Here is a 12,085-nt window from a genome sequence, read left to right as displayed (position 1 = left end):
AAATAAGTGGCTTCTCCCAGAAGAAATAGTTGGATCCTACACCTAGAAAGATATGTACTCATGTGCATATCCCACAAAACATCACACCTCACCAGTGGTGAGCACAGGCATCAGCTTAGAACATTGTGGTACGTAAGTCCAGGGAAGCCACCGGAGCCGGGGCCAGTGGGGGACTGCTCCATGCCTTCTTTTTTGATCCTCTTCTGAAATGACTGGAGAACCTCATGGGGAAAGGAGAGATTTCAAACTACTTTTATTTAGGCTAATCTGCATTTGGGGGTGGGAGGGCGGGTATGTGTGCATCTATTTCCCAATAAGAAGAGTGGGGTGGCAGGGTGAAGGGTGAGAAATTTATATGTAACCTGAAGCACATTTTTATATTTTGTCAAAGAGAAGACAAATAGCACCAGATAAAGCTTAATGTGACTGGGGATCAGCAGCCTTAGCATCCCCTGGGAACTTGTTGGAAATGCAGATTGTCATTCTCTTCCCTAGATCTACTGAAGCCAAGTTTCAACAAGATTCCCGGTTGATTCCTGTACATGTTTGAGTTTTGGGAGAGAGTCATGGGTATGAGAGGCTGTCTGGGTTTGAACTCTGGCTGCTCTGCTTACTAGTGATATCATCTGGGTCAGAGGCTTAACCTCTCAGGCTGTAGACGGCATCTCAATGATATCTAGCTTGTAGGGATGTAGATTAACTGAGTTCACATATATCCAGTGCTTTAAAAAATTGTCTGGTTCTTAATAAGTCCTAGCTTTAATGATGAGGCTGACAGTCACAGAACTGACATGTGCAAGTCTCTCTGATAAAGGTTTGAGTTCCATAAAACGTCCTTGTCTATCATGTGACAGTAAAGGAGGCCTTGGTTTAAATAACTCTGTTCCTCTTGCCTTTTTCCAGAGAGAATTTCCTATTCCTGAACAGTTCAAGACAACATGGGATGGATCCAAGTTGGTCACTGAACCTGCAGAAATTATGGGCTAACCTCCAGAAAGACCAGACCCCCTGATCTGAACCTCCCAATTTAAAAAAAATAAAAAGCAGCGTTACAGACCTAGAAGTTGCAGTAGCTCCTACTGCTTTAGCTGTGGCCTCCAACAATTACGTATTATAGAAACAGCATAATTTCTGGCATGCCTTCATGGGCATTTTGAATATTTAACATTTCTTCATGATTTGCCTTTGTGTGTGATTTGAGCTCTACATGATAACTTGTGAGCATTATGCATTTAAAGGGAAAAAAGAATTCTGTTTCCCTCATATCATTAACACAGTAGCTTATAGGTAAAAATATTGCATGATTCACTTTTGCACTTATGTCTAATTGCTAGTTGGAAAATAAAACCTTTGAGAATCCAAGATGTACATTTTTACCTTTTACACAATTTCAATATGCTGTAGTGGTAGTATGCTGTGAAAAAATCTGCTTTTTTTTCTTATTTTTACAACATGTTCACCTTTATCAGCATAGATACACTGTCAGCATGAATACACATTTCAACCCATGTTTTGACAAAACAAAATTACATGCTAAAGACCATATCCAGTTTCTTGGTCCTTGGAAGACCTATACTCTTTATTTACAGTTACTAAAAACCACAAGTAAATGCTAATGATTTATCATAAATATTTTTCCGACTTGTCACCTGGAAAACTTATTTTTCTGCATAAAGATTTTTATGCCAAAAAAAATTGGTTGGAGGAAGCAGATATAATACCTCACAATTTTGCTCTCAGATCAAGCTCAGTTTATGTTTAGCAATTATGAACCTGTTAAATATCAGATGCCTTGTAAGTGATGTCTTTACTGTTTTCTTACAGACTACTTTCTTCTTTTCCACTTGCCAGACTTCCTAACCAGTCTCAAAAATGAACATGAAAAAGCCATAAAGGTATTACTTCTTACAAAACCCAAGGAATTGTTTGTTGGTTTGGCCTGCTGCTCTTATATTGTAGTATTGATAGTACATGCTTTTTTCAACATAATATGATACTCCTTTGTATCTTTTAGTACATAGTGCTGAAAATCTGCAACTTCTTGGATCACGTGTAATGAATTATGTATAATGCTTGCAGACCCAATACAAGCATATATATTGTGCCTATTACAGCCTTTGGAATATACCATTTCTGTTTTTTTAAGTATCTTCTATAGCCATATAGAATTAAAATTACTAAATGCTCATCATGTACCAAGGTTTTGCAATAAAAGTTTTGTCCATAAAATAATGTGTGGCTTTAGTAAATACCTTTCTTTTCAACTGTAAACTCATTCTAAAATAAAGTAAAATTCTGATTGTTTAAATGCTGTGATGAATTCTGGGTGTTAAAGTTCTTTTTTTTTTTTTTCTGCTTTGATTTGCCTCTTGCTCATCTGTCAGATTCAGGAAAGACAGCTGAGTCCTCTGGTTGAATTAGGTAACGTATCCAGCATGCCATCAGCTTCCCTAAAGAATGGCTTCTCCAAGACAGATATCACATAAAGCCATTTGTAGTTGGAAAAGTCAGCCAGAAAATTCTAGAGCTGTTCTATAATTCAAGGTCTATTCATTGAGAAAATCTCCCTTATTGATCTCAGTTAATATAAACATCCCAGAAAATAAATTTAGCTTATAAGCATAATAATAGCATTACATATACTATATATTTTTAATGTATAATATAAATAACTTTTATAATGCATTTATAAATAAACTTCTGAAGGAAAAATTTACTGGGAAGGAAAACTCTAAAAAAGACATGCTGCATACCCATAATATAGTAATAATTTTATATTGAAAAATAAGTCCACTCAAAATTCGTGGACTCTGTTAACTGGCCTTGCAAGGACTTAGCATCAGCCTTTCAAAATGCTTCACCACAGATATTGAAAATCTGAACTTGAGGTTCAAACAATTATTTTACCAGCCCTGGTGCCCTAAGTCACCTACTGGTTTTCTGAATAGGTTGAATTTGTTGGAAAAGGAAGACAATCTGATAATGTTTAGGAAAACAATTACCAGAAACAATGCTGCATTTCCAATATGTGTTTTTTTTTTTTCTTGCACATTGTTGAAGTCCAGTGTTAACAGTGTTATCACCGAATAAATATTGTCAAAGGGTAAGAAATCTTAGGAGAGTTGCATGTCATGCAAATTCACAAAAAATCAAAACAAAAATGGTAAAAAGAAATTGTGTGCAAGTGCTTCTTGTATCTCTTTACCTTGACATATTACAAAGTATCATTTTATAGGACCAACATTGTTTTTAATTCCAAAAAGCCTTGATTGTCTTGAAAATCCCTTGAGAACGCTGACTCCATTATATAATTTCTTTCTTTTTTTTTTTTTTAATCTTATTTTTAGGAAGAGGGGAAGGGAGGTAGAAAGAAACAGAAAGAAACATCAATGTCTGGTTGACTCTTATGAGCCCCCAACTGGGGACCTTGCCCACAACCCAGGCATGTGCCCTGACTGGGAATCGAACTGGCAACCCTTTGCCTCACAGGCCAGTATATACTCAATCCACTGAGCCACACCAGCCAGGGCAGATAATTTATTTCTTATTGAGTCTTCCTTTCACAGCAAGACGTCTTAAAGTGAGTAGTTGGTACTAACTATTTCTCCTTATCTGTGGAAATTCTTTCTAGATCTGGTAGGAAATACATATAGTTAAGTCATTCACTCTTTCATTCATTGAAAATGTCTACTGTACACAACTTCTTAGAATCTAGATGAGTTTATCTAAGGAATCCCTTCATTTTAAAGATGAAAAAGCTGAGTTCTGGTGACATTAGACATTTGAGATTTGAAACTAAACATTAGACAGGCTACCAGTTAGAGGTAAAGCAACTAACAAAGGGTAACATTTGCCTATCAGTAGAGAATTTTTTTCAGCTTTCCCTCCTGTACAATGTATCATTTCATATTGAAAGATAATTTTTGTCTAAAACTACATCTTTGAATACTTGAGTTTTAAGTCCACTTTATTTCAATACCTTGCGTTTTAGCACCATCATAATCAAATAATACTTGGTACTGACATGAAAATCCAGATGAAAGAAATGTATCATTGACCACACTTATTAAAAATAATTTTAATTTTTAAATCCTATTTACCAATATCAAAAAGGTTTTTTCATTAAAATTCAGTTAATTTCCCATTATATCAATTATTAATCTTAGAAACTCATCAGAAAGTATGCACTAAAATATTTTTATTTTTAATAACTCTGTGGCCTCATTTCTTCAACTCATAAGTTGAAACTAATATGCCACCTAATAAACTTATAATGGGGAACATAACAATTCTGTAGATTTCTTTGGAAGGAGTGAAATTTGTTTGAGAAGACTGTTTTTTCCTGCTCCTTGTCCCTTTGGGCATAATCATACCCACACATAACCAATGGCACATCCTTAGAAGGGCAGAGCTAATGACACATGTAGCTGATGTTACAACCATCCCTGCTTTGGGCATTCTTCTTCAATTTAAAAGCTATAGAGAAAATACAAGAGTTAGACTGATGCAGACTTTCAGCTCCAGGCAAGTGATTGCCTTCTGCAATCAAGGATAATAAAAACCTACGTTCCTTCATGGATACTTAAAAACATTGTCCTGTAGGATTACTAAAAGATGCATAGTGGTCCAGAGAAATATTTCATAAGAGCCACTTACGATATGTATCTTCAGAAAAAGGATGTAGATTTATGGAAATATGGTATCTAAAGGAGTTGTAAGTTATATGCATTTTCGATATCCTGAGATAGAGAAAAGTTGGCAGAAATAACAAAAAATTTCCTCTGCCATTATGAATCTCATTTCTTTAGTTCTGGTTACAATCGCAAATTGAAACAGAGATTTTGATATTTATCTGACTAATTTAAGCAAAAATAAATTAATGGTATATGCTTATTGAAAAGTAAATAGCATTTGAAAATCTAAGTTATCCAAATCACCTGTCCAAATTCACTATGTAAATGGTCAGCACTTTTCCTATATGCTCAGCCATCACTGATATGCAAGTATCTAAGGAATAAAGAAGGAATATTTTAATGTAAGCCTATCAGTGGCTGTGGAATTCAGGGAGTGATGTCCTATCACAACTAAAATCTGGCACTCTACAGAGTTATCAAAATGTTCTATCATTTGTTAGCATCTAAAATAATTACACCAGCAATATGGATAACATTCTGCAGGCTGCTCTACCAGCAGGCCATATAACTATTTCTCAAATTAATTCCATATGCTATAGTTTTCAGACATGTCTCTGTTTAACACCTCAGGGCTTAACTTCATATCTCATTAACTTTTCAAAAAAAGTAAAGTAGGGCTTGTATTAATTAGAAAGAGCTTTGGCTTGAGAGTCAGAAGATGTATTTTTCATTCTGGATCTGCCCCTTACCAGAGGTCTGTCCTTTTGACGAATACCTGTGATACCTTTAAAAACATGTCATTCTTTAAAAATGTGATCAATGTGTTAAAAAAAACTTTTTTCAAATATGATTAACAAATATATGATAAAACTGCCTGTGCCAGAGTCACTAGCTGTCCACCAAGATCTGTTTTCTTTCCTTAGTAGACTACATTTCCCAGCCTCCCTTGTAGTCCAATGGCCATGTGACTAGATTTTTCTTGAAGGAGTATGAGTATTAAGTAATGTAAACCCTACTTCAGAATTCAGTCTAAGAGAGTATATTTTCTCCATGTTCCCTTTCCTTTCCACCAGCCAGATCTTGGATATGACAACCAGCCTCAATCATACAGATGACAATATGCTCTGGTTATGCAAGAATAACAAGTTAGCCTGGGTCCCTGGGTCACAATAGGGAAGATAGCCACTCCCTGACCTGACCCTGCCCTAGGTAGTTACATGAGAAATAAACCTATATTATGTTTATACTTTTACATATTGGGATTTATTTATCAGAGAAGTTTCGCTTACTGAAACTAATATGCCACCTAAGGAACTGTGTGATTTACTGGTCCACTCACCAGAAATATCTTCAGCAACTTTGGAAAGATGTACAAATTCATTAAGGAAAATGAGAATGTATCAGAAAAACAGGTTGTAAAAACATTTTTATTAAAATGTAAGTCAATTTTAAAAGAACTGTATTTTGTTTGTATTTAAAGTTATATAAACATATTTAATGAAAGACAGTTTAGTACAGTGGTTAAGAGAATGAATCATAGTTTTATCACTTACTGGCTGCATAATTTGGGGGGAAAATCACTTAATTTCTCTGCACTTCAGTTTGTTCATCTCTTCTCTAATATAGAGATGGTACTAATAGTACTTACTGGGCTGTTTTGAGAATTCAATCAATACATATAGCACATAGAAAGGTTAAATAAATATTAGTTATTATTATTGCTATAATCATTATAACAGAAAAAATATGCAAAGATACACTCTAAAATGGCAACAATGCCTATTTTTGGAGTATGAGGTTAGAGAGAAAAAGCTTTCCCCCTTACTCTTTACTGCTTGAATTTGTCAGAATAAGCATTAGAGCATGTAATTATTAAAATTCTCATAAGTTTTTTTGGCCACAATAATTTTTAAAACCAAGTTCAAAAGAAGATAATTACCTTTTAGTTCATCAATTTATTTAATCAATTAATTGCTTTAGATTACAGGTTTCTGTTTCAAAAGAGTACACATGAAGAAAATGTTTTATAATAAACATAAAAAAAAATAACCCAAAGGGAACAAAAAAGTGATGAGCTATTTACCAGTATAATTGCTTAAAACCTAATGATATCAACTGAGCAAATTAAACATTTTTAAAACAGTTCTATATGATTGGCACTAAGGATACAAGAGTCATAGTCCCTGACTTCAGGAAAAATATAAATTGAAAAATTCTTTAGAGAACCTTAAATTTTCTTTTAAATTTATCAATAATTATTTAAAATAAATGTATACTTCCTAAAAGACTGGAAAAGAGAAAATAAAAAAAGTACAGAAAATAAAAAGAAGAATGAGATAGAAAAATAGGGCAAAATGAAAAATAAGACCAAAGATATTACAAAAACCAATATATAACCAATTTTACCATGAGAATACAGAAACTTAATTCAACAAGTATATACAGTAGTCCTCCCTAACCCTCAGTTTTGCTCTTGTGTTTCAGTTACCCACAGTCAACTGTGGTTGAAAATTATTAAATGGAAAATTACAGAAATAAACAACTCATAAGTATTTTTCTTTTTTAAAAATCATTTTTATGTACATTTTATTTATTATGCTGTTACAGTCATCCCAATTTTTTACCTTTGCTCCCCTCTGCCGAGTACCCTCTTCCCTCCAGCAATCCCTCCCTCCTTAGTTCATGTCCATGGGTCAAGCATGTAAGTTCTTTGGCTCCATTCTTAACACCCCCTCTGTCTATTTTGTACCTACCAATTATGCTTCTTAATCCCTGCACTATTTCCCTATTTTTCCCCCTCCTAGCTGGTAACCCTCCAAATGATCCCCATACCTATGATTCTGTTCCTATTCTGGTTATTTGTTTAGTTTGTTTTTATTTTTACTTTTTAGATTCAGTTGTTGATAGTTGTGAGTTTGTTGTCATTTTAATGATTATAGTTTTGATCTTCTTTTTCTTAAATAAGTCCCTTTGGCATTTATTATAATAATGGCTTGGTGATCATGAACTCCTTTAGCTTTATCTTGTCTGGGAAGCACTTTATCTGCCCTTCCATTCTAAATGATAGCGTTTCTGTAAAGAGTAGTCTTGGTTGTAGGTCCTTGCTTTTCATCACACTGAATACTTCTTGCCAGTCCCTTCTTGCCTACAAAGGTTCTTTTGAGAAATCAGCTGATAGTTCTATAGGAACCCCTTTCTAGGTAACTCTCTTCTTTTCTCCTGCTGCTTTTAAGATTCTATCTTTATATTTAACCTTTGGCATTTTGATTATAGTGTGTCTTGGTGTGGTCCTCTTTGGGTCTAGCTTGTTTGGAACTCTGTGCTTCCCGGACTTGTATGTCTATTTCCTTTGTCAAATTTGGGAAATTTTCCTTCGTTATTTTTTCACATAAGTTTTCAATTTCTTGCTCTTCTTCTGGCACCCCTATGATTAGGACGTTGCTACATTTAAAGTTGTCCCAGAGGTTCTTCAGCCTCTCCTCTTTTTTTTCAATTCTTGTTTCTTCATTCTGTATTGGTTGACTGTTTATTTCTTCCTTATGTTCCAAGTCATTGATTTGAACCTCAGCTTCCTTCCCTTCACCATTGGTTTCATGTGGATATCCCTTCATTTCACTTAGCATAGCCTTCACTTCTTCCCTTATGCATTTGCCATACTCAAGCATGTCTGTCAAGTGTGTGAGCATTACCACCAGTGTTTTGAACTCTGCAGCTGTTAGGTTGGCTATCTCCTTGTCGCTTAACTCTCCCACTGGAACTTTGATCTGGTCCCTCTTTTGGCCCATACTTCTTTGTCTTCTCAACTTGGCAGCCTCCTGTGTTTGCCTCTGTGTTTTAGGTAGAACTGTTGCACTTGTTACGTTGTAAGGGGCAGCGCCTCAGCTATTCATCAGTATAGGGCAACCCATTTCACATGTTGTGGCGCTGTGTGTGGGGGAGGGGTCTGAGAGGGAACAATGCCGCTTGCCCAGAACTCACTCCTTTTCCAGGCACTTCTCCCACTTCTGTATGGGACTGGCGCCCCTCTAGCTGCTGCCCTGGCTGTTGTTCCCAGAGTGGGTGGGTCTGCGGACGTTCTAGGACTATGGGGCCCCTTTAAACAAGTGGACTCTGCTGAGAGACTGGCAGCTTCTTCCACCACCCCAACCCCCACTGGTTTGCACAGTCAGAAGCAATGAGGCTTTATTTTCCCCGGTGCTGGAACCATGATCTGCATGGTCTGGTCTAGGGTTGGGATCACTCCCCAGATGTTCCTCCCAATTTTTATAATGTGTGACTGCTTTCCACCAGCCACTGCCTTGCCACTGCCGCCATGACCACCACCACTACCGCCACGACCACCGCACTGTGTCTTCACCACCCTGGCTTCACCCTCCTACCTGTCTGGATGAGTATCACTTCTTATATCTTCATTTGTTGGACTTCCATGCAGTTTAATTTTCTGGTAGTTTTGGTTGTTTTTAATTTTGAGGTAGTTGTATTCCTTCTTATGGTTGTGGAAGTAAGCGAAGCATGTCTACCTATGCCTCCATCTTGGCCAGGAGTACAACTCATAAGTTTTAAATTGCGTGTCATTCTGAGTAGTATGATGAAATCTCACGGTCTCTCACTATCCTACCCTGCTCGGGATGTGAATCATCTCTTTGTCCACAATGTACACACACTACAACAGGATATTTTGAGAGAGAGAGAGAGAGAAGGAGAGAGAGAAAGACCACATTCACATAACTTTTGTTACAGTATATTGTTATAATTGTTCTTTTTACTATTAGTTATTATTGTTAATCTCTTACTGTGCCTAGTTCATAAATTAAACTTTATCATAAGTATGTATTACAAGAAAAAAAACATAGTATATATAGGATTCGGTAGTGTCTGTGGTTTCAGGCCTTCACAGGGGATCTTGAAATGTATCCCCCATGATTAAGGAGAAAGTACTGTACATTGTTTATTAAAGCCCCATCTAAACAAAGCATCATAAATGATTAGAACTACAAGGATGGGAAAAAGGGATATTAAATAAATGCAAAAACAAGAAAGCAGGAGTCACAACAACAATAATAATATATAATACTATAAAATTCAGAGTAAATATATTAAATAGGAAATTATTTTATTTTATAATAATGGACACAGTTCACACTGAAAATATAACTCTCAGAAGTCATTATGTGTTTGTATAAGTTCTATTGCTGCATAACACACTACAAACTTAGCAGTTTAAAACAATGCCCATTTATCATCCCCTAGTTTCCATAGTCAGAAGTCTCGGCATGATGTATTGAGTGCTCTGGTCAGAACCTCACAAGACTGAAATTAAATCTAGATGCCGTGAAGCTCCAGTCTCAACTAGAGTTCATCTAAGGCTTGGGGTTTTCTTCCAAACTCATTCTGATTATTAGCAGAATTCAGTTCCTTGAAATGGTAAGAGTGAGGTCTCTGTTTTATTGCTGGATATTGGCTGGGAATTGTTCTTAGCTCCAGAAGCTGCCCTGAAGTCCATGCCTCATGGGTCCTTCCATAGACAGATTGCAACAGGGCTATTTCCTTCTGCAAGGCCAGCATGAGGATCTCTCTCACTTCCAATCTCTCTGACTTCTCCTATATCTGATCTTTAAATTCTCCTTTAAAGCACTTACCTGCTTTGGTCAGATCCACGTAGGATAATCTACCTTTTAATTAAGCTAAAAATGATTGAGTATTGACCTTAATTATAATGTAATCTAATCATGGGGTAATATCCCACCACAGGCACAGATCTCACACTCAACAACATGTACATCAGTGGGGCAGAACTTTTGGAGACCATCTTAAAATTCTGACTGCCACAGTGTTGAATTGTTTGTCATGAAAATACATTAGGCAAGACTTTAAAATACCAAAGGATGAGTTTTTTTAAAAATAGAATATACTCTAATACATATTTCTGCCTTGGACAGATTGAGTAGGCAAAGTAAATGAACGGATAAAAAAATCTAAATTGTATCATTAATAAGATTAACTTGAAAAATTATTAGAACTCTGAAAATTGAGAATATACTGGTTTTTCCAGTGTCTTATGGCTTTCATCCTATGTTAGGGTAAAATAAATACCTGAGAATTTGAAAAGTAAATATTCCATAGGTCAGTTTTTGAGTGTAAGGCAGTAAAGCTAAAGCAGGGGAAAAAAAGATTTAGCAAAGTAATCCAATCACTTAAAAAGTTTAATTACTCTTCTAAATAATTCTTCAAGCAAAGAAAAAGCAACACTGCAATAACAAATTAGCAACAATGGAAGCACTGCATATAAAAGATGATAGAGCCCTGGATGGTGTGGCTCAGTGGACTGAGCGCTGGCTTCTGAACCAAGGGGTCTCCAGTTCGATTCCCAGTCAGGGCACATGGCTGGGTTGCGAGCCAGGTCCCCAGTTGGGTGTCCACGAGAGGCAACCACACATTGATCTCTCCCTCTCTTTCTTCCTCCCTTTCTCTCTTTCTTCCCTTCTCTCTACAAATAAATAAATAAAATCTTCTAAAAAAAAGAAACATTCTTTTAAAAAATTGGTAGAATAATAAGCATTCTAGCCAAAAAGTTATGAAAACAAAACATATCAAAGGAATATTAGAGAAATACATTAATAAAGCAAATATTAAAGAATTATAAAAATTAAAATGCATTTTTTTATGTTTGAAAAAGTAGAGCAGAATGCAGAAAGAGCTATACTAACGTGGATGGTAATTATTTGGGGTGTAAAGATATTCCTTGGTGGTTTCAACTTATTATAATAATCATATTTTACTCTTGTAACTAAAAATAAGTGAGAAGTAGGCAAATAAAGAATTTTCTGCATTTTTTGCAGATTAGCTGGAAAGTGCCAATTGTACTGACTTTTTCCAATATCTTAGGGAACACATTTAAAAACTAGTCATATAATAGTTTGATATTAATATGTCAAATTCCAAAAGGCAAAAAATATAGACATTGTTCCTGAGCTCAAGGCAATAAAATAAAAAAATGAGAATTAAAAATAACTAACAGAGCAACCACTTGATGGGTAGTCATTTGATTTTTAAATTTCTTCAGTGGTTTTAAAAATCTTCATGTTTTTGTTTTCTTCTTGAGTCAATTTTGGCAATATATATTTTTCTAGGAAATAATCCGTTTCCTCTTGACTTTTTTAATTTGTTGGAATGAAGTTAAATATATTGTTTTATTTTTAAATCATTTTAGTATTTCAAATTGTATGTTTTTTTCTCATTCTTAATGTCCCATATCTGTGATTCCTCCTTTTTTCTTAATTAACGTTGCCAAAATTTTATATACTGTATTGTTTTTTTCTTCAAAGAAGTAATTATTGGGTTTATTGACAATTTATACTATCAACCTGCTTTCTAATCTTTTAATTTTTCATGGCTACCTCATTTATTCTTACTGTTTTACATTTACAAAGAGTCCTGCAAAGAATATGCTG

General features: G+C 35.2%; 1 protein-coding gene across 2 annotated transcripts in view; it reads left to right on the top strand.

Annotated features, from left to right (window-relative positions):
- The window catches only part of CAP2 (cyclase associated actin cytoskeleton regulatory protein 2), a 147,075-nt gene extending 144,767 nt beyond the window's left edge, over positions 1-2,308 (top strand). For both annotated transcript variants that reach the window (XM_090269785.1, XM_090269784.1), the window contains exon 13: positions 904-2,308. In XM_090269785.1, coding sequence (XP_090125911.1) covers positions 904-987 — 84 coding nt within the window. In that variant the 3' untranslated portion in view covers positions 988-2,308. The remainder of the gene's footprint in view (positions 1-903) is intronic.
- Positions 2,309-12,085: the final 9,777 nt, after the last annotated feature.

Source organism: Furipterus horrens, unplaced genomic scaffold (genome assembly GCF_987537825.1).
Source record: "Furipterus horrens unplaced genomic scaffold, mFurHor1.1.pri manual_scaffold_3, whole genome shotgun sequence".
Taxonomy (NCBI): Eukaryota; Metazoa; Chordata; class Mammalia; order Chiroptera; family Furipteridae; genus Furipterus; species Furipterus horrens.
This window is presented reverse-complemented; position numbering and strand designations above follow the sequence as displayed.